At 37.6% G+C, this 24,128-nt stretch overlaps 1 protein-coding gene across 3 annotated transcripts; it reads right to left on the bottom strand.

The window, feature by feature from the left end:
• Positions 1 to 1,730: 1,730 nt before the first annotated feature.
• On the bottom strand, positions 1,731 to 23,874 carry LOC114317667 (uncharacterized). 3 transcript variants are annotated; one of them, XM_082879553.1, is made up of 8 exons: positions 23,757 to 23,874; positions 21,854 to 22,814; positions 14,985 to 15,224; positions 13,353 to 13,442; positions 3,747 to 3,896; positions 3,525 to 3,649; positions 3,003 to 3,132; positions 1,731 to 2,038 (listed from the first exon to the last, which is right to left on the bottom strand). In XM_082879553.1, exons 2-8 carry the CDS (start codon positions 22,412 to 22,414, stop codon positions 1,913 to 1,915), a joined length of 1,422 nt encoding a protein of 473 aa, XP_082735679.1. In that variant the 5' UTR covers positions 22,415 to 22,814; positions 23,757 to 23,874; the 3' UTR covers positions 1,731 to 1,912. The 3 variants fall into 3 exon arrangements, with proteins under 3 accessions (XP_082735679.1, XP_082735680.1, XP_082735681.1); XM_082879554.1 differs by lacking the exon at positions 23,757 to 23,874 and having other exon boundaries at positions 21,854 to 22,861; XM_082879555.1 differs by lacking the exons at positions 3,747 to 3,896; positions 23,757 to 23,874 and having other exon boundaries at positions 21,854 to 22,828.
• Between the last annotated feature and the right edge of the window lie 254 nt (positions 23,875 to 24,128).

Genomic DNA, 24,128 nt, shown 5'->3' with positions numbered 1-24,128 from the left:
TTTGGATTTATTTTATTTGATTTTGTAACTAATTTGTCTTTTAGTGAAAAAAAACCAAAAACCAAACTTTCCAAACACCCCGACTTAATTGATTTGTATCAATTGGGAGAGATTTAAAAAAAAAAAAAGGAGTGCAGAGATGATACGAGCCTCCAATTTGATCTTCATCCCTCAGTCACCATTGTTATAATTGATGTGATATTTGTCCCTTGCTATTATCACCGTTGATCTTCTTGTGGCGAGTCATATAGTCTCCATTGTTCATAGAACAAATAAAGGGGGTATACTTGTCTCTCCCATTTTACTCCCACAAGTAAACAAATAAATTATGTTTCTCAATAAAAATTTTATTGTCTGAAAACTTTTTTATCTTTTTTATCTAATTAATGAAATTGGATTTTAAAACAAGTTCATATGCACTTTAGAAATATTTAGGAGCATTCAAAAGTATTTCATTAATTTTAGAGCAAGTTGATTTTTTTTAATCAATTTTGAATCTAGTTGATTTGATTCTAATATTTAAAATGATAAGAAATTTAATATGAAAAAGCGGAGATATTTTGATAATTGTGATGATTATTCATGGCAATAATAATACTAGCATTATGTTGAAGGTTAATATAAATTTTTTTATATTTAACTAGTAAAATTTCACTTGTATAAATTCAATATTTTATTTTTTTATTTTTTTATCGAATCAATGAAGTTGAATTTTTGAAAACTGAATGTTAAACATATATTTAGAACATTCACAAATAATTTCAGAATTGGAGTGCGTTGACTTTTTTTAACAATTTTTTTGTCTAATTTATTTGATTATTATATTTAGCTTAAAAAATAATTGATATGAAAAATCAAAAGTACCGTGATCATTTATTAATAAATAAAAATTAATTAAATAACTTAATAGAAAAATTAATAAAAACAAAATTAATGAACTTATAGACTTATTCAACAATTATTTCATCGTTAACTTCTTCAAAAAAATCAGGATCATCTAATTCAGACAAATAAAAATGTGAAAAAATCAGTTTTTTAAATTCAATTTTCTAAAAACTAAATTTTTTATTTTTCATATTTTTTTTGTTTTTAATAAATATTTTTAAAATTTTAAATAATTTTTTATTTTTTTAGATGCATCTTACTTAAATGTATCTAAATAATAAAATATTTATAAAAAAATATTTTAAAAAATTAATAAATATACAAAAATACAAAAAATATATTGAATTTTCATTTGTTTTTTATATATATATTTTTAGCATTCAGTGAATTTATTTTAAAAAAAAATTCACGAATATTATACTTCTTAAGTAAGTTTATATTAGGTGTATCTAAAAATTTTAAAAATTGCTTAAAATATTAAAAATATTCAGTAAAAACAAAAAAAACGAAAAATAAAAAAGTAGAATTTTCTGAAAAATGAATTCTGAAAACTGAAACAAAAAAAAAAAAAAATACTAAAAATTGCAATTCTTGACCCTTCTTTTATTACACAAATAGACATACAAGGCAAAGTTATAGGAGAAGCAAAAGAAAACCGTTGCCTCAACTCAACTGCTGAAACCTTTATCCCAATATTTAAGTGGCTACATAAATTCATTAAAAAAAATAAAAAAATAAAGTTCAATTAACCATTAAAGGTCAAGTTCTCGATTATGCTTAAAAGTAATCAGTAAGGACAGCAGGGATAAACTTGCTTTGAAAATAAAATGCAAAACAAGGCCAGCTCAATCCAAAACAATTCCATTTATCCATCATCTCCAAAATTCCAGAATCCAAACATATTTACCATGGTGTAGTGTTCGTATATACAATGAACCAAGATTGAAATAAATTGTGTTTATATTTATGAGCTCAAGACTATTTATATACACTTAAAAACTGAACGGTACGTGTGCGGTAATAAAAATCAAAACTCAATACCACTATTTAACTGAACAGAGAAGGAAGACCTGCCGACATTGCTGAGAGGAGTTTCGACTCTCAGGACTATCCCCGAATTGCCAACATTTCCATTCCACTTCGATCTGCCAAGCTGAATTTTGGACAAGAAAAGAAGATAGACACTAGTCAAAAACCTCACTACTAATTAATTTACAGATTGCAATTTTTAGAGGTGATAAACTAAATAAATAAATAAATAAAAGAACGAAAAAAGAAGGGATGCTAATATGCTATCCAGTTGAGGACCAACACAAGTGAAACAACCAAGGCTTCTAACAAGAACTAATGAGAAGTTGCTGCATGAAAATTTTATAGAACCAACTGGGGCTAGTAGAACTTCTGCATCTCACTAGGAGATCAAGGATTTGAGTCTTGCAAAACTCCGCTCTCCAGCCCTCAATGTACTCCAAAAGAGAAAAATGTCCGAGTGCACATTGAGTATGAAATATGCAGGATTACCGTATCAAGCACTTTCAGGCAGCATTTGTTCATTGGATTTTTTTAGTGAACCAAACGTGTAAATGGATATTTTGATGGAATAATCATTCCGTTCACTTTATTCCAATGAACCAAACACTACATTAGTTCACAAGAAATGAAGTTCAGCACTACAACTGTAACTGGGACCCATTGATTTGTAATCACCAAAACCTACTTCAACCTGCCAGGTAACTATCATTCCAGGCAATGCATGTAACTACGGTATCACAGGCTCATTGAAGTGATTAATCCTCCATATATTTCTCCACTTAGCAAACACATGGGTCTACATACTATGCCTTTGCCCAAAACAAGTGTATGATCTCTCTTCTTACTGTGCAAGAGCACCTTAGAAAACACTAGATTAGACCACGGCTGGAGCATTTTTTACTAGATCATGCCCACTGATGAATAGCAGGTGCAAGTATTAAAACCCAAAATGGCATTGAGACAAGACCCTAGTTATGAGATCATCTCAACCATCTAGGGGAAGTACATGATCAGCATTCTACAGCATTTATATCAATTTGGATGCAACAGTGGCAAAGATGTTTAGAGGTACAGAAATAACTTACAGATAGTGATGCAAATGCAGAAGGATGTGACATGAAAGCACAACCACAAATCAGACTCAACTCCTCGTTCACAGAATGAATTAGTTCAGCCTGTAACCCAGGATTGCTTCCACCAAATGTTGGGCATACACTGGCAGGGTACAAAGATGAAAGAAAAATTAGTGAACTATGAACATAATGTAGCACATAAAATGTAGACCATGCCAAAAAGACAAAAAGACAAAAAAAAAAAATTACAAACAAAGGAGAAGAACATAGCACCCACAGGCCATTCAAGTTTTGAATGTGCAAGAGAAAGTGTTTGCGGGGCTTATTTCCATATAACTGGACTGGCTTGGAGTAGAGTAAAGCAAAAATTAAAATTGTAGCAGAGGATTGAAATCATAACTAGTAACTTCCAGAATTACAGGAAGCTCATAACCAAAAATTTTTACAACTATACTAGAAACCCAATGGCCACTTCCACTAAATATCATCACTATATCAAGTTACAATTCACATAAACAAAGAAAGCACTCTTACCTGAATTGTATGGTTGGCCTCACCATAAGACCAGATCTCTTCCAAGCTAAAGCTTGAGCAAGACCCATTGTGAATGATTTGTCAGGCCACTGTACAGTTGGTGTGATGCGTGTTCCCCATTTGTTCTGCAAACCAATGTAAACCATTAGTGTTATCTTCATGTAAAAATAGAATCCAATTAGATCTATTCTGTTATAGCATATTACAGTCTTGGTGGCTTGCCTTGCAAGAGAAACTGAACTTCATCTCGCCTGGATATTGGCCTTGAGCTTGAAGCAGGCCACCACAAAAAGGTAAGAACGTACTAGTGGATATGCCCTCACCAGACACATAGGTTAACTGACCATTTGGAAACTGCAAATCCATGAATGACTGGAGGGGGAAAAAAAAGGAAGAGAAGAACTTAAGTTAGACAATCCACCTTAGTATGTTTGATGTTACTTTAAAATTTGGCTGTAGCAGATGATGATGGTATGATGGAAAAACAAATCTCTACATAGCCCAAACAATTATGTTGATGACATATGTGGAAGATCAAGCAAAGGGGATTGAATTTTAGCAAATAGCACTTAAAGATGCAGAATGTACAGTGATCAAAGTCCTACTTATTTTGGGCAACATATTAACGTTTATCATGTTTGGGTACCAAGAAAGTTCAAAAGGAGAGAGAGTCAAATATATTACCAACTGGACAACAAAATATGTATTTGCATGTGTGCAAGAAATGTATGTTCCCATGGTCATCTGTATTGTTGCTGGAGCAAAGTTCATATTGGGCCCAATGTTTCTTGACCTGTTGTAACATCATCTAGATTGTATACATGATTATGAGGTTCTGGGTTCTTGCCATTACATGGTGGAATCTCCCATCTGCACCTTTTTTCTGCAAGTCTTCCTATGAGAGAGAGCTGCTGGATATCATATTGGAGCAAATCCGATGTGTACTATCCATGAAGAATGGATACTCCGAAAATATTTTTGAATTAGTACCAGGTACTTACCTAGTACATGTATGCATATTGGGTGCGCTAAAAACTTTGGATACCGCACGTGTCGCGTATGGTTTATATACCGGATGGGTACATTGGGGCATCAATGTTTCACCCATATATTGAGAATACCGGTTTTAAATTGTATTATAGTGGTAAGAATAGACGCAGGAATAGGGTAGGAATCATAATTGCCAAGAGTCTTGTGATTAGGAAAGGAGATTGGATTATGCTAGTTAAACTAGTTATTGGAAGGAACATAGTGAACGTTATTAGTGCATACGCCCCTCAAGTAGGATTGGATGATCAAACTAAAAAGGATTTTTAGGAGCAAATGGATGACATCTTATAGGAGATACCTGTACGAGAGAACATGGTTATAGGTGGAGATTTTAATGGCCATATAGGCATAGACAAACTAGGCTATAAAAGGATATATGGTGGATACGGTTTTGGTGGCAGAAATGAAGCTAGAAAGAGTATCTTAGATTTTGCGTTAGCTTCTGACCTGGTAGTGGCTAATACTATGTATAAGAAGAGGGAGAAGCATTTGATAACCTTTAAGAGTGAGTCCATTAAGAGCCAAATAGATTACTTCTTAGTGAGAAAAATAGACCGCCTAAAATGCAATGATTGTAGGGTGATTCCTAGAGAGAGTCTGGCCTCTCCACATAGGATTTTGATACTAGATTTATGTTTTAGAAGGCAATACCAAGTTAGGAAGGATGGTTGGCGTCGTAGGATGAGATGGTGGGACCTAAAAAGGGATAAACTACAAATATTTAAGAATAGAATGAATAAAGAAGGCACTTGGGACTTGGAAGATGATGCTAACACTATGTGGAACTCGATGGCTAATTGTATGAGGAGAATCTCAAGGGAAGTGCTTGGAAAGTCAAAAACAACGAGACCCAGCTCTACGGAAACTTGGTAGTGGAGGGAAGAGGTTCAAGCGGTAGTTAAGGCAAAAAAAAGTACTTTAAAAAGTGACAGAAGGATAGAACTGAGGAAAACCTTAAGAGCTATAGATTGGCTAATAAGGAGGTCAAGAAAGTAGTGAGAGAGGCTAAGTTGAAAGCTTATGATGACCTATACACTAAACTAGATAGTAAGAAGGGAGAGAAGAGGGTATACAAACTTGCTAAGATACGGGAGAGGAAAACAAGAGATTTTAATCAAGTTAAGTGCATCAAGAGTGAAGATTCTAAGATATTGGTGAAGGATGAAGAGATTAAGAAAAGATGGAAGAACTATTTTGAGAAACTATTAAATGAGGAACATGGAGGTACGGCAATAAGGGAAGAAATAATCAATAATACGATAAACCAAGGCTATAGGTTCTATCGCAAGATTAGGAACTTTGAAGTGGATATTGCACTTAAGAAGATGAAATCAAATAAGGCTTTAGAACCTGATGATATCCCTATTGAAGCTTCAAAGTGTTTGGGTAAAAAAAGGATTGCTTGGTTGCCTAGGTTGTTTAGCAAAATTTTGTTGACTAGTGTTAGAATTTACCATCACCTACCACCAATTTACCATCACCTACCACCACCTACACCTCACCTACTCCACTAAACCTAACCCACTACACCACTATCACCTCCACTTCACCTACTCCACTAAACCTAACCCACTACACCACTACCACCTCACCTACTCCACTAAACCTAACCCACTACACCACTACCACCTCCACTTCACCTACTCCACCTACCACCTACTCTTCTATATATAGGAATCATTGTAACATATCAATATATCAATCAATAATAATACATACAATTTATTCTCTCTCTTTCTCTATACATTATTTCTTACATGGTATCAGAGCTGGTTTAAAACCTAGTATTTTCGCTTCCCCGGCGGGCGGCAACCTCACCTTAGCCGCCCGCCGGACCTCAACCTATTCCGCTGATAAAATCAACAAAGATTTGTGCAACTGTAGTCATGTGTGAGGCTGATGGAGAAGAATTCTTCACCTCATATGACGAGACAGTCTGGAACTGGAAACATTGCAACATTCTGCTCTGGAATTCTGCAGCAGCTAGATTATAGCTTGGTTGAGTGCCAAGCTTTGGTTCTTCCACCCACTCTTGAACTTGCCCAGCAAAGTGTGAAGGTTCATGCTTGTGTTGGAGGGACTAGTGTGCGCGAAGATCAGCGCATTCTCTCCAGTGGGGTTCATGTTGTTGTTGGTACTCCTGGTCGTGTGTTTGACATGTTGCGGAGACAATCACTTCGCCCTGTTTACATCAAAATGTTTGTCTTGGATGAAGCTGATGAAATGCTGTCACGAGGTTTTTAAAAATCAAATCTATGATATTTTCCAGTTGCTGCCACCCAAAATCCAGGTTGGGGTGTTCTCTGCCACAATGCCACCAGAGGCTCTTGAAATCACCAGGAAATTCATGAATAAGCCTGGAAAGAGAAAAAGCTCATGCTAGGATTTGCGAAGTGATTCGCTGCAGGAATTTTGGCTTTGGATGAAACCCTTACCATACTCCACTCATTCTCTCCAACTGTTCTAACTTTTTATTTTTATTATTATTATTATTATATCAAATAATCAATGCACTCATGTTCCCCACTAACATTGTCCACTTTTGACCCAAACCATTTTCAATCCATCATTTCTCCTTCACCTTTTGCACCCCACTCACCGACTCTCTCTCCACTTTATCACATGGGTTTGTCCCTCTCTCTCCTCCATTTGATTTCAAAAATCACTTATTTTTATTTATTTTTTCCAAGTCACTTTTCCTCTTTTTTAAATACCCCACTTTATTTTGAAACAATCGCACTGATGTTTTTCATATAATCCATCTATAAATATTTTTTATCTATTTTCTTTCTCCCTTGTTTTCTTTCATTTTATTTTTATTTTTTCAACAAAACACTCCCAAAACAAAAACAAAAAAAAAAAACAAAAAAAAAAAAAAAAAAAAAGAACATTTTACAAACTTGTCATTTCTTCATGCCGGGGATCAACCCCGATCAGCATTTTACACCATAAAAAAAAAAATAAAAATAAAAAAAATAAAAATAAAAAAACACAAAACAAAACAAAACACAACCAACACAAATCGGAACAGTGGGATTTTTCTTCTCGCCTATTCCGCCGGTCTTTTCTTCTTGCCTCCGTCCTGGGCGGTCCTTGACGGTGTTGCCTCCGTGCTTCCTCGACCACCAAGCAAGTTGCCTCCTCCCTGCTCCTCCACTGCAGCATATGGTGGACCTCCAAATCGGAACATCACGGTGGCCTTCCGTTTCAGCTCCTTGTTTTCTGCCTTTAGCACACTTATCTCTGCTCGCGCATCCTTATACATGCGTTGGAGCAGAGCCAGTTGGGCGTTTAGCTGCTGCACCTCATTTGTTCTACTTTGCAGCTGGTGCGACAAGTTTGTGACCGCCGTCATGGTCTCTACACATGACTTCAGAGTATACTGATTGGCCTCAATATCAGTTTGCACCGCCATTTTTTGCTCCACCGACCGCATCGGAAAGTTCAACGGAGCAAAATCAGAGGTGTTTGGTTGAGGTTCACGGGCCACCGCACCAGTTATCTCTCTTGTTGACTCGTTGAGGTCTGGAAAGAGAGTGAGCAGACTACGGGACGAAGAGGCCATTTTCTGGGCAACCGAGTATTACAGAGTGTTTCAAGATTTGCAGCTCTTAGAGACACTCTCTCAGCAAAAGGAACTATCTCTCTCAGCAACACGAAGAGTTTTTTTCAGAGTTTTTTAGCGGGTTTTCTGCCTCAGCCTCAGCCTCCGCTTCGATTTATAAAGACCTTGACGAAGAGGCAGACACGCGCATCATGAGCCGCTCGGCGCTCGCCGACAACTTGGCACGCCTTTTGATGGCACGTCTTTTTATGGATTGGGCACGCCTTTTGATGGCACGCCTTTTTATGGATTGGGCACGCCTTTTGATGGCACGCCTTTTGAAAGATTGGGCACACCTTTTGAGGGTGCGACTTTTTAGGGGTCCGACAAGACTCTGTAAACTGTCCCGACATAGATTCCGGTTAGTTTCTACAAGGGTCCGACAAGACTCTGTAAACTGTCCCGACATTGATTCCGGTTAGTTTCTACAAGGGTCCAGCAAGACTCCGTAAACTGTCACAACAACTGTCACAAAATTGTCTGTTACAACGGTCCGACATGACCCCATAAACTGTCTTCTACAACGGTCCGACATGACCCCATAAACTGTCTTCTACAATGGTCCGACATGACCCCATAAACTGTCTTCTAAATCGGTCTGACACCACCATACAGTGTCCTCTACAACGTTATGACACCACCATACAGTGTCTTCACCAACGGTCTGACACGACCATACAGTGTCTCCTATCCTTTTTTTATGTATTTTCTTGTTTTGTTCCTCTCTTCAAACTCAAGTTGGTTAGTTTCTATCCTCCTTGAGTTTGCGGGGGGCTGTTAGAATTTACCATCACCTACCACCAATTTACCATCACCTACCACCACCTACACCTCACCTACTCCACTAAACCTAACCCACTACACCACTATCACCTCCACTTCACCTACTCCACTAAACCTAACCCACTACCACCTCACCTACTCCACTAAACCTAACCCACTACACCACTACCACCTCCACTTCACCTACTCCACCTACCACCTACTCTTCTATATATAGGAATCATTGTAACATATCAATATATCAATCAATAATAATACATACAATTTATTCTCTCTCTTTCTCTATACATTATTTCTTACATTATTTCTTACAACTAGGAACATGCCAGATGAGTGGCGGAAGAGTATTTTAGTGCCAGTCTACAAGAATAAAGATGATGTCCAGAATTGAAACAATTATAAAGGAATCAAGCTAATGTGTCATATAATAAAAGTGTGGTAAAGGGTGATGGAACGCCGATTACGAGATATAACAGAGGTGTCAGAGAATAAGCGCAGATGATATCAAGCTAACGTGCCATGGTGTATGCTTTTTGTAGACGATATCGTGCTAATGGATGAGACAAAAGAAAGAGATCACACAAAGTTAGAGATTTGGAGAAAAGCTCTTGAATCTAAAGGATTCCGGATAAGCAGAATTAAGATAGAGTACATGGAGTGTAAATAATAACAGTAACAATGAACGCAGAGGAGAAATGAAGATTGAGAACCAAAAACTGCCTAAGAGTGAACATTTTCGTTATTTAGGGTCGATTATCACAATAGTGGGGAGATTGATGCGGATGTGGCCAATAGGATTAAGACTAGATTGTATAAGTGGAGAAGTGCATCTGGGGTACTGTGCGATAAACGAATACTCACTAGACTAAAAGATAAGTTCTATAGGACGGCTACTAGACCAGCGATGTTATATGGGACGGAGTGTTGGGCAACCAAGAAATAACATGTAGATAAGATGAGTGTAGCTGAGGTGAGGATACTAAGATAGATGTGTGGCAAAACTAAACAAGACAGAATTAGGAATGAGTGTATCCGAGAATGGGTAGGAATAGCACCGATAGAAGATAAATTGAGAGAGAATCGATTGAGATGTCATATTCAACGGAGATCAACAGAAGCAGTAGTGAAGAGATGCGATGCTGTAACGGTAGATGGAAGCGTTAGGGGACGGGATAGGCCTAGATTATCGTTGGCTAGCATAATAAATAGAGATATGGATCTACTTAATTTAACTAACGAAATGGCCTTTGATAAGGTCGTGTGGAGAAGAAGGATTTACGTAGCCGACCCCATTTGATTGGACTTAAGGCTTCTTTTCGTTTGGTCTGGTCATGCTTTGCCCATATGCCCAAGTAGATTCGCACTTTGATGTTCCATCATTTCATAGCAAGGCTTGTGAGAGAGTCACTTTTGTCACTCTGGATGATCATAATAATAGAAATGCTACATGGATGTATATCATTCTCAGCCAAGGTTGGCTCCCTTCCTCTGTGGAAGAGAATGGACATATTGCTTACAAGTCACAACCCTTACAAGGTTTGTCAGCAATTCAACCTTAACCAAGATGTAATTGTTGGCCCCATGGCTCCTTAAGATGTGGATTGGGTCTTCAGGAGCTGGGAGCCAGAGCCAAATAATCCTTCAAAACTCATGTATACCATGCCGAGATGAGGTGCATTATACCCCAGAAATGCCAAAGTATTGGGATTGCATCATCATGGGTGTCCAAATTTGTAGATGGTGATACCTCAAAAATCAACATTTAGGAGAATAGTAAGTAAATGAGGACAAGACAAAAAGGTGAGTATGAGAGGTGGTGGTTAAGGAAGCGTTGAGGCATCCCCTCTAGAAAAATAAATAAAAGATTAAAAAAAAAAACCAGTCACATTTTTTGTTCTTCTAAGTATCTTTGCCCCTCCCTATCCCATTATTTCATAATCGACATTCTTACCTTTCCCATAGTTCTTTTCTTTCTTTCCCTTTTTTTTTTTTCCGATGAGTTTTTCCCATAGTTATTTAATGACACTCGTACAATTACACAAACATCCCTCCTATCTAACATACACATAATCCAAATTAAATGGAAGATAACCAAATGTGGCTATATGAAATAAATTTTAGGGGCTGATTGGGGGAATTCTAGCAGCCAAACAGTAATAACCATTTGATGAAATATAACTAGCTATGCACCCTGGTAATTTCCAAGCATAACAATAGCAACCAATTCCTTTCATTATGAAGATTTGGCAGTTTGACTAGATACTGAAAGCATCCTTAAAGACCAAACTGACGGTCCACACAGGTTTATAACTAATAGAGTAATTCCATTAAATTCATATTTCTCTCAATACTTGCTTTTACTTGCAGTAGGACTTCTACTAATGAATACATGTGACATCCACTAATTTGTCCAATAAATACTTATGCATTATTGATATGATTAGAAAAGCACAATATTTATAGTATTCCTGGGGGTGAGAGTCTTACTCTTTCATTGAGAAAATAAGGTGGGGGCTAATTCTTGAGGTCTCACTACCAACAAAAATGGACATAATAATGTAGCCCCAATAATTTTTGGGGGGTATAATGACCCCTCCTCGACACTAACATCGACAACTTCTGAAGGATCATTCAACACTGGCTGCCATCTCCGTCCAGCAACAAAATGGCATTTGAAGACCTAGTCCACATCTTGAGGAGCCAATAGGCAAGAACATACATCTTCGTTAAGATCGAATTAATCACAAAGCTCCAATAAGGTACTACGAGGTGTTCGCGAGAAGAGGAATGAATTTTTGGGAATAATGGATAAAGCCTAAAACCATGCGCGATTGTTTTTGTTGCTTGCTTGGGATTCTTTTCTTTATTGGTGCTTTCCTTACTGGTGATTGTATCTCCTATTTATTTGAGGGTCTCATTTATGAGTCCCCAACAGTGAATTTCTTCCCTTCTCCCATAGACGTAAGCATTGCCAAACCACGTTAATTCTTTCTTGTGTGATTGTGTTAGTTTCTTCAAGAAGGCTATCACAGTCGGGTGTGGTGCGAAGCTGAACTGTTGTTGAACCCTTCAAGGTTGGGAGCAATAGGCCTAAATCCATTCCCACCCACAAAGGTATGAAACAATTTCATAACATAATCCCACCTGTACGGATTTATTAGTAAATATAATTTCCTAACACACTTTGAAACCATAATTTTACCCCAACCTCCCCATTTCATCTTTGTTGACGTCAGAGAAGAACAATGTGGCAAACATTGAAGAATTATCAAGTTAAAAAGTGTTCTACTCTGCAATACTTGTGGATGGGTGGATGGTAATGAAGTCAGAGTAAAACCTTCTAGAAAGATGGCGAGCACTGAGATGACAGAAGACCACCAAAGGTGGAGGAGAAAGTCAAGGCAATCCTAGGGGAGAGAGAGGAGTGTAGTGAAGATGTTGCTCTTACCAGATATAAATAAGGAAAAAACAAGGATAATTCAACGTACTTATGAAGACATTCTTATATAGGGAATCAAACCACGGGAGACAACTACGCCAAGGACAAGTGGTGCTTACCCCTTGGTTCGACAATCTAGAGATTTTTACCAATCCACTGTGCTCATAACAAGCCTTGGACATTGTATCATGGGATGCCAATGCATAGGTATGATAAGCCTAAGGGTTGTGCTATGCAAGGCAATCTTGACGATCCCTTAACTCTGACCTCCAAGCCACAAGTCCTCCAGTGATCCCGAACAAAGATTCCTAGGCCCTACTCCTGGCTTAGGTGATCATGGTGGTAATGGAGATCCCTTCAATATACAAGAGATAACTCATTGACTGGAGAGGGGCGAGGCATAGAGGGCTCATGCATTGCGAGGAATTGCTTGGTCGAGCCATGGAGATGTCAAACCTTATCACTATAGGGTGGAGATGGTGTGGCCAAGCAATGCTCTACGCCACGCCTCAAGATACCTTACACCTTGCCTGAGCAAAGATATATTCAAGATGTTATAAGCTCGTTTCTAGACAACATGGCTTGAGACTAAGGTGCCAAGAGCATTAACTAGCCATGTTTCCATACTTGATGGTTTATGCTAGGCCCACAATCCTAATAACCAATCTTGGAGATGACATGGTGTCAGGATGACTCACCACTTGGAGTGCTCTTTGTCCAAATTGGAGATGCCGTGGTGTTAGCAAAGCATGCATTGTGGCAATGGTCATATAGATACCCAGAACGCTCATCATGACTTCTCAATTCATCAGTAGAATCTCAAAATTATGATACATTTAAGTGAAAGTAGAAATAGTATATAAAGTGATGAAAGAAAGCAATAAAACTAGCCATATCCTACTAGTGTAATTTAAAAATATATATATGTGATCGATCAATGTTTCAAACTTACAAATGCCAAAGGATTGAGACAGATCATTGACATCAAGAGCCACCTTCTATGTTTAGACCACACAGCTGGACAAAGAGAGTGCATTCCATTCTGCCAAACAAAAAAAATAATAATACATGCATGTCATCAGAAGGGATAAAAGCATAGAGGCATAAATAATTGTAAGGATCCAGATCAAGAAAGTTAGATGAGGATAACAATGCTACACTACCAAACTAAAATGAAAGAGAAGGCTAATTGTTTTTACATGTTTCTTTATAATATTGATCTATATCTCATAATATGGCAACTTTTAATACATTTCACGTTTTTTTTTTTTTTATAAATAAAAAAAAAAAAAAAAAAAAAAAAAAAAAAAAAAAACTTTCATACACTTCTAGAAGTTTGTATTCGGTCCACCCTCCCAACACCTCACATTTGTGACTTTTTCATATGTCAGTAAGCATAACACTTTCTAAAAAGTGAATGGAGAAGAAAAGTGACGTGGGCAGACCGCAGACTCTCTGGGAATCATGGTAGACACCAAGATGGCACAAGACCATTGTAGGTGGAGAGGGAGAAAGCTTTAGCATCCTTAAAGCAGAGGGAGAGAGTGGTAGTAAGATAGAAGCCTCAAAGGAGCTCTCTGTTATGCATGGAGGAGCCATTGTGTAGGAAGAAGACTTCTTTTATAGGAGGGTTAGACCGGGGGAGGCAGCTCACCCTCGCATGAGGTTACCTACTCAAAAACAACGCCTTGAACCCATAACAGAGGATACATGACAATCCCGATCTCTGTTTATTTCTTATCTTTTCTTTGTTTTTCTTTTTATTTTTTCCCCTTTGATGGTGTTGATATTTTTGTGCATGTGTAGAGAGCAAAGGGGAACATATAAGATACTTTTTGGAATTACAAGCATACAATTAAATTAACTTTAGCCCAAGCCCAAGAGGGAGATGCTTGCTAAAGCAGCTTCAGTTACAAATGAATGGCTATGGGATGAAACGTAATAATTTTTTACTGTCCTTTTCCAATGTTGGAAATTTAACTTCCTTTCAGTACCATAAAAAAAAATGCAGTCAATAATTAATCCAGCTGCAAAACAATACAAGAAATAGTTCTGAACTTCTTGTTCAGTGATGGCCAAAGAGGGAGAAAATAATGGAAAAGTGACAACCTTATATTTGTAGGAAGCAATGTTTGTAAGTTTTTGGGCTGGTAAGGAACATGTTGCCATTATTTATATGTAAAACTTACCAGGCAATTTAACCCACAAAAACTAAGGAGAGAGTTGAAGGGGAGAGCTTCCCAACAACATCCCACCAAATTATAAGAACTCCAGGTCAATTGTACTGGGTTTTTTTCACAATGCTGCAACTTTTCCAAATAGATAATGATCATATTCATTGATATTAAAAACGGTAAAAATTGATCATTCATGAGAAAGGGGAAAAGGACAAAAACCCTCTTTGACACAGAACTCAGAACAATGTTCAAAGCACAAGCATGCCAAGGAACATGTGCTAAGCAAACATTTCTACAAACTAAGCATAAAACAACATCCATAAGCTTAACCATCTATGCCACTCCCGCTATAAACAACTGAAGTTTCGCAAATAGCTCACACTAGGTTGATTGTAAATTGTGCATACCTTCCTATCATACCCATACCAAAGCAAGTGTTGTTTTGACAGGTGAACTGGCAGAAGAAGTGTTGAGTCACGAACAAACAGTACAGGTCCAAGCTGGACAAGGAAGAGGGAAGAATTCTCAGTTCCTGATGTAGAACTGCCATGTGATGCCTCTACTCTCCACAAGTCTCCCCTTGCAACCAAAGAACCTTCCACATCATGCGTCCTACTGTCATATGTAGACGTAACATTAATTGTCCCCTGCATTCAAAAAAATTAAATGAAGTATAAAAAATAAAAAAAATAAAAAAAAAAGAAAGAAGAAAGAAAGAAAAAGACAGATTACGATCTGCAAGATGTTCTTCACGTAAAACTAGGAATCATTTCATCCAAGGATGCATCCTACACGCTTAAATGCGCAAGAGGCAGACAAGGAATAATTTTATTTTTTATTTTTGCATGTTTTAATGACAAAGATAAGCACAAGACCAAACCATACGTATAATTATCCTATTACATGAACAATGGAGTGCAGGATACAATTTTCCACCTCTTTTTTTTTTTTTTTTTTGTAAGAGGTGAGTGAACCTCTCTATCTAGTACATTACTAAAGACGAAAAATTAGAAAAAGAAAAAATAACGAAAAGCAGAAAAGGAAAAGAAGAATAATTCATGTATTTGCATTGTTTACCCCAAAGGTCAATACCAAAAATTGTACTCCAATGGCAAATGAAAGAAAATAAAAATAAGAATAAAAACGAACGATAAGATACCATACGTATCCTATACAAAGGCCCCATGAAAATTGAAAAGCAAAGGTTGACAAAAACCCCATGAAAAATATCATTACATGAGATTAAGCACCAATACTTTATGTTAAAACCTACCATCACCTACTCCACCTACTACCACCTACTACACACCTACCACTACCACTTACTACCACCTACTACACTACATCTCCTATATAAGGAGCCCCTCACCATTTGTAATAGATAACATAACATACATCAATCAATAATACATCAATTTTAACATGGTATCAGAGTAGGTTTAGAACCTAGTATTTTCGCTTCCCCGGCGGGCGGCAACCTCACCTTAGCCGCCCGCCGGGCCTCAACCTAATCTGCTAGAATTTTGCTACACATACCTTCACTCTGCTTCACCACCAGTGCACCACTTACCACCAGTGCACCACTTACCACCACCACATCCGTATACATACCAACCATTTCCACCACCAGGGAAACCCACCAGATCGGATGTCCATTGCCCATGTTGGAGCTGATTTGGGATTGCCTTTCAGTAACTGGTGTGCATGTGCATAAGCCATTACTCTCTCTCTTGAAGATTGCTTCCATTTTTCTATGCATCCTTGCCTCTATTTCCTCTTTTGTCAGCAAGCTATCATCCCATTCCTCCTGGAGACCTGCCTCAGACTGGGTTGCAGTCCATTTGCCCGAGCTACTGTCCAAGTCCTTGTCATTCTTGCAAGCTTGGCGGCGTTGGATAGTCTGGTTTTCTCCATCCAGCACGTCATCGCCTCCGCCGTCCGATCCAAACCCTCTCCCTCATCATCATGTAACCATCTCTCTCTCTCTTAAGGAGAATAAAGAAGAAAAGAGAAAACAAAACAGGGGGGCCTCTCTCTATCTCTCTCATCTCTCCCCTCAACGTCCTTTCTCATCTCTCCCTAATCAAGATTGAACGTCGAATTGCTGTAAGCAGAGCCATTCGTGATGTGGAGACTGACCAGTTGCTAACTGGATTGCGTCTGCTTCGATCATATTTCAAGAAGGCACAGCTGCAGACTCCTGTGCTGCAATTTTTCAAGGAAAACCTTCTGAATCTGTCAATTGTAACAAAAAAAAAAAATGGAAAAGATGGACAATATGCAGTGCAGTGGAGGGATAAAGAAGGTAACTTATCAATGAACCAGGCTGGAAGAGACATGCACAAACAGAAACAGCACAAGTCTCCAACCCATACTTTTTCTTTTTCCTTCTTTCCACGCACTCTTGTTCCCCACTTAGGGGTGAGCATGGTCCGGATTGGACCGGATTGGGGTAAAACCAGGACCAATCCGTTATTTACGGTTCCTGAAAAATTAGAACCAATCCAATCCGTTTAAATCATGGAACCAATCCGAACCAATCCATTTAAATACGGATTGGATCGGTTTAGGACCACGGATTCACATAATTAAATAACAAAAATATATATATATATATATAACACTTGAATTTCATAAAAATATAAACATAGCGCTATATTAATTCTATGATAGTAACATATTTTTCTATAATAACGACATACTATTCTAGAATTTAAGCAACTATAAGAAAACTGGTTTCACCATAAGTATTTAGACCATTGCAAATTAAAACTTAAAACTAACAAACAAAAGTAATAAAAGAAGATATTATACGCTTTTAGGTTTGAGTTTAGATTTTACATAGAATAAGAAAAGATACTATGGGAGAGGATGTATAATAAAAATATAGACTATTTGTATACGGTCCGGATCGGTTCCAATCCGGAACCGTGGGATTCAATCCGGAACCAATCCGTGAACTACGGATTTTTAATTCTTCAATCCGGAACCGAACCGCGGATTCAAAAAACCAATCCAAACCTATCGGATTGGACTGGACTGGATCGGATTACGGATTTCACGGATTCTTGCTCAGCCCTATCCCCACTCATATTTTTTTTATTATTTTACTCCTCCTTTTGACAAGGACACGAACCACACACTGTTTTGCACACACATCATCTTCTTTTTTCCTTAGTGGTAGGACCCGCCCCAACACCTTTGAATCTCCCCTTTTTCTTTTTTGTTTTTATTTTTTATTACTTTAACCTTCCGAAATTTTTCTTCACCTTTATCCCACACTTCATTTTATTTATTATTATTATTCTTATTATTAATCTTTTTTTCATTATTAAAAAAAAAAAAAAAAACAACCACATCCACAGGCGGGATTTTTCTTCTCTACTCTGCCGCCGGTCTCTTCTTCTTGCCTCCGTCCTTGACGGCCCTTGACGGTGTTGCCTCCGTGTTTCCTACGCCGCCGAGCACGTTCACTCCCCCATACTCCTCCACTGCAGCATATGGCGGACCTTCAAATCGGAACATAACGGTGGCCTTCCGCTTCAGCTCCTTATTTTCCGCCTTTAGCACACTTATCTCTGCTCGCGCATCCTTATACATGCGTTAGAACAGAGCTAGCTGGGCATTTAACTGCTGCACCTCATTTGTCCTACTCTGCAGCCGGTGCGACAGGTTTGTGACCGCCGTCATGGTCTCCACACATGACTTCAAAGTATACTGATTGGCCTCAATATCAGTTTGCACCGCCATTTTTTGCTCCACCGACCGCATCGGAAAGTTCAACGGAGCAAAACCAGAGGCGCTTGGTTGAGGTTCACTGGCCACCGCACCAGTTATCTCTCTTGTTGACTCGTTGAGGTCGGGAAAGAGAGTGAGCAGACCACGGGACGAAGAGGCCATATTCTGGGTAGCTAAATGGGAAGACGAGGCCATGTTATGGGTTGCTGAGTGTTTCAGAGAAGGGTTGGTTACAGAGCGTTACAGAGTATCTCTCTCAAGACAACGAAGAGTTTCTCAGAGGTTTTTACCCAGTTTTTTGTCTTAGCCTCTGCCTCAGCCTCAGCCTCAGCATCCGTCTTGGTTAAATAGCCAAGGCAGACACGCGTATCGCGCGCCACTTGACGCCAGACGACAAAACGGGCGCGCAAGCCAATGTGGTGAAGCGCCTCGCCATCATGTCCGGCACATCTTTTTATGACTTGGGCTCGCCTTTTGATGGCACGCCTTTTTATGGATTGGGCACGCCTTTTGAAAGATTGGGCACACCTTTTGAGGGTGCGACTTTTTAAGGATCCGACAAGACTCTGTAAACTGTCCCGACATTGATTCCGGTTAGCTCCTTCATGGGTCCGACAAGACTCTGTAAACTGTCCCGACATTGATTCCGGTATTGATTCCGGTTAGCTCCTTCATGGGTCCGACAAGACTCTGTAAACTGTCCCGACATTGATTCCGGTTAGTTTCTACAAGGGTCCAGCAAGACTCCGAAAACTGTCACAACAACTGTCACAACATTGTCTGCTACAACGGTCCGACATGACCCCATAAACTGTCGTCTACATCGGTCTGCCATAGCCATACAGTCTTCTACAACGGTCTGACACGACCATACAGTGTCTCCTATCCATTTTTTATTTTTCAGATTATTTTCTTGTTTTGTTACTCTCTCCAAACTCAAGTTGGTTAGTTCCTATCCCCCTTGAGTTTGCGGGGGCTGTTAAAACCTACCATCACCTACTCCACCTACTACACCTACCACCACCTACTACCACCTACGACACACCTACCACTACCACCTACTACCACCTACTACACTACATCTCCTATATAAGGAGCCCCTCACCATTTGTAATAGATAACATACATCAATCAATAATACATCAATTTTAACACTTTAATAATGTGCTTGTTTATATTATACATATAACATTAATGAAGTGTTTTTAACAGAGCACTTTCACCCAAAATTGTTTACTTTGACAATCCAAACTGTCAAATATAACCCAACTTCTAAACACTGTCATTGCATGTACAAAATGTTCCATCACTTGAATCCAGAATACCACTTTAAAGGCAATCTTGAAACTTCATGTTTTCTACAGAATGGTTAATGAAGATAAAACTAAAAGTATTATGGGAAGATGGCAACAAAGTGAAATGAGATTCAATCCGGGTAGGTATGCAAAGGAATAGACAGTACAACAACTGGCAGGAAAAGAAACCAACCACAATTTATCTGGCAGTTTGTTCTGAGTCCGGATCTTCTGCCGTGTTTCTCTGCGGCCGTCCCTGCGGTGCCCCCAAAACGACGTCGTTTTGGGGCAAAAATTAAAAAAAAAAATGACGCAAAAAACACAGAATCAGAAGAGGGAGAGGGGGAAGAAGGAAGCAGGGGGAGAGGGAAAGAGAGGAGAAGACCACAAAGTGGGTTTGAAACACAGCCTCTCTTACACTTCATCATCTGTGTTTTTTTTTTAAACACACAAAGTGGGTTGTAGTTTGGGTTGTTTTGCTACTTCATGCTCCATTATGCCTGTTGTCAGATTTTTCAAATTGCATTTCATACAAGTCCGTCCTAACTTTTCATGTGATAATTTTTGGGTCTTCCTGTACTAGGAGCAAGCAAATCAACTCAGCTTAGATCATGGATGTATTGACAATCTGCCAACCTCTGTTTTAAGGAGGGAACACAAGCGAAGAATAGACATATATATATATATATATATATTGATTGAGGCCTTCTTTTGATCTGAATCTCTCAGATCTGGTTCAACATTACAAGTGGTGGAGGCCGGCGGAGGAGAAGATCTGGATGGCGGTGATGCGGCGGAGGTTGCGCCAGAGATCGCCGTAGGGATTGAATCCGATGGTGGTGCCGTTGTAGCCCAGGTGCTTGCTTGAGGTTGAGGCTGCTTTCCCCTCTCTCTCTCCCCCTGCTTTCTTCTTCCCCCTCTCCCTCTTCTGATTCTGTGTTTTTGTGTCATTTTTTTTTTGAATTTTTGCCCCAAAACGACGTCATTTTGGGGCGCCACAGGGACGGCCGCAGAGAAACACAGCAGAGGATCCGGACTCGTTTGTTCTAAGCAGTCAAAGTTGTCTCACGTTAGACCTTCCATCCCTTCTTTAATATTATTGCAAATGAACCATTATCTCACACTGTCATGTCATTAAAATAAATGCTACCATAGTTTATAGAAATGTAGTATAATATTGTAACTTTGTAAAACTATCACTGCCACAAGGAAGCATGATTTATACAATTTACCCCTCAAGGAGCCAAAACCAAGATAAAAATCACAATTTTGAATTGAAAAAGACACAGAAATTTGGTATTGAATTGGGTTTCTCTATTTGTGGTTTTAATTTTGAATCCACAAATCCCCTAAAGTCCATGCTTAATGGTTCAAAAAAAAAAAAAAAAAACAACAACAAAAACAACAAAAACAAAAACAAAAGCGAAACCAAAACCAAAACAAAAAAACAAACTGGCACAAGTTGCACAGTTGCACTCAGTTTGATGCTTGGTTTCATTTTTCAAAAAAACACTTTTCAAAAAATTATCCTTTCTTATTTTTCGTATTTTTTTGTTTTTACTGATTTTTTTTAATATTTTAAGCAATTTTTAAAATTTTTAGACATACCTAACTTAGATGTATATAAAAAGTAAAAAAATTTGTGAAGAAAACCTTTTAAAAATTCACTAAATACCTAAAATACAAAAAAAATACGAGAATTCAGTACATTTTTTATATTTTTATGTATTTATTAATTTTTTAAAATATTTTTTTACAAATTTTTTTTCTTTTTAAATACATCTAAGGTGCATCTAAAAAGTAAAAAAAAAAATGTTTAAAATTTAAAAAATATTCATTAAAAAAAAATATGAAAACCAAAAAACTTAATTTTTAAAAAAACTTAATTCAAAAAACTCAAACCAAACACACTTACAATTTTAAAAAACATTTTCCATTTTCCTGGCAGGAAAAGGTAAAACGGTTATAGTTTGGAAGATAAAATGGAGCCACATACTGCTCCCATTCCAAACTATTTAATTTTTGTTAGCAATTTCATCTGCTGATTTTAAAGCAAAAAGTTTGCATTTCTATTAAATAAACACAGTCATATAAGTAATGTCTCCTCTTACAAACTATATCCACTCAAGGTACTTCAAAATTGTCAGTGTTTATATATACAAGTACTTCAAATTTTCAGTGTTAAATTATATGTATCAAAGACATGGGTAACCAGATAGTGGACATGGTATTCTTAAATTTACCTTTGGTCTACCAAAAATTCCAGCCGTATTTAGATTAAAGCCTGACATTTCCTCATCCTTTGACCCATCAGAAACCATCTCATTTTCCGCAAACCCAAAATCTCGAAACCGCTCCGCCAGTAAACCCATTTCCTCCGGCAGAGCTATACCTCCATCAGTCCTTTGTCTATTCAGCTCGGACCGTATCGACGCCACCTCATTCTCATCTTGCCGAAACGGTACCGGAAAACTCCTAAAGAACTGCTGAACCACACCATTCAAGCAAGCCCCAAAGTCCAACCCAGCTTGCCCTAACCTGTTCCCAATATCGAAAATCGCCGAAACCCCATTAATTCCAGAATTATTATCAATTGCAAGCCCAAAATCCCTTCTTCTACTAGAATTCTGGGCAGGGAAATCGATATCGAATAGCTTCGGAGTTTGAGAATTAGGCCATGGAAACGATGGAGGAGTTATATGAGACTGAATTAACCCTGAAAATCCCTGCGCAAGCCTGTCGGCCAAGTCTTGGCCGTGCCTTTGCACCTCTTCCCATGCTTCAAAAGATCTCTCGGCCGACATTTTCAAATCATGAAACTGAAAAAATCAATGGCGAGCTCAAAAATCACTGTAATTTGGACCAGTTTCGACGATGATGATGATGGTAAAGAAATGGAAAGCTCTTAGCTTAGGATCTGAGAAGCCATGAATTTAAGGGTTTGGATGATTGAAGCTCCAAAAATGGGGAAAATTAGGGGTATGGATGTTAAAAAATACAGACTGGAAGATGAAGCTGAATTGGTTAACAAAAAGAGGGAATAACTAGGGTTTGGAGAGGCGATTGAGATTGAGATTTGTGAGAGTCTTGGTTTGAAGCAAGTAGAGAGAGAGAGAGAGAGAGAGAGACAGAGACAGAGGATTGAATCGAAGAAGAGAAGGGAAGGAGAGAGCGTAATGCGCACACGGTTTCCGGTGCCGCTACCTGTGGATATACATGAAAATGAAATTCATTTATGAGTCAAACAAAAAAAACACAGCATTTTTTTTTAATAAATAATTTATTTTTTAAAAAAAAATCAGTTCAGTTGATATTTGAAGAAATTATTACAAATAAATAGCAAGTTTTATAAATATTAATAATTAAGACTCAGTAATAAGTTTTTAAAATTATCACCGAATGTTAATTTCTCCTATGTTTTAAGTGTCTAGAAGATAATAATTAAAATGTACATTAAAAAGATAAATTATTAAATTTTTTTTTTAAACTTTTGTTTGCTGAGAAAATGATTGAATAAACATTTTTTAATAAAATTCACTTTTTTGTTTGATATTATATATAATGCAAGTAGTTAAATTTGTAAACATAATTAATTATTACTGTTGTTATTAAATTTAATAATAAGTAATAAAGGCTGATTTTTTTAAGTTAAAAAGTTATTTAATAAAAAATTTAATTATTGAATAAAAAAAAATTATTTAATATATATAAGATTAAATTTAAAATTTATTATTTTCAAATTATATCTCTTAATTTTTATATTATAATATTATAATAGTGAATTAGCGGTAGTAATAGGGTCACACTAATTACAATGATAATGAAAATAAAAGAATAATGGTTGTGCTGATGGTGAAAGGATAATGTCACAAAGATAAAAATGGGTGGCGACGGTCAGGGACGAATGGAGCATGGGTTACAAGCTTGTATAATTCAAAACTAGATGCAAATCATACATTTAAATGTATGTCACATCTCAGCAACTAAATTCAGCAAAACAATTGAGAAATGAGAAAGAAAGGGAGCACTTGTATTTATCAACAAAAAAAAAAAAAAAAAAAACAGAAGAAGAAGAAATGGAGCATTTGCAGATTAATGACTCATGGAGAGAGAGAGAGAGGGAGGGAGGGAGGGGGGGAAGCTGACCTCGAATCCTGGCCAACAACAGAGCTTGTATCCAGTGACAATGGCAACTAGGATTTTTGGGAACCAATACAAGAGTAACAATTATGCAGATTTTTGGGAACCAATACAAGAGTTCAAATATTTTTTCATTTTTACCAATGAAGTGAAGTCCATCTCTTGTGTGGGGTCCTTCTGGTCAGGCCCATGTCCGTTGAGCCCAATCCGACAATATGTTACAATCATTTTTAAAAATATCTCATCATGTTCTTTTCCTACAGTACAACTTCTGGTAATTTTAAATGAAGGCTGTGAGGGCGTATTTTGTAAATGATAGCACTTGGCTGAAGTGATGTCAACGTGTCAGTCAAAATGTCACGTGGCTTGGTTATGTAT

The sequence above is a fragment of the Camellia sinensis genome, chromosome 7, assembly GCF_055761805.1.
Source record: "Camellia sinensis isolate YWXY chromosome 7, ASM5576180v1, whole genome shotgun sequence".
Lineage (NCBI taxonomy): Eukaryota > Viridiplantae > Streptophyta > Magnoliopsida > Ericales > Theaceae > Camellia > Camellia sinensis.
Note: the sequence above shows the minus strand (reverse complement) of the source record. Positions and strands in the feature narration are given on the sequence as shown.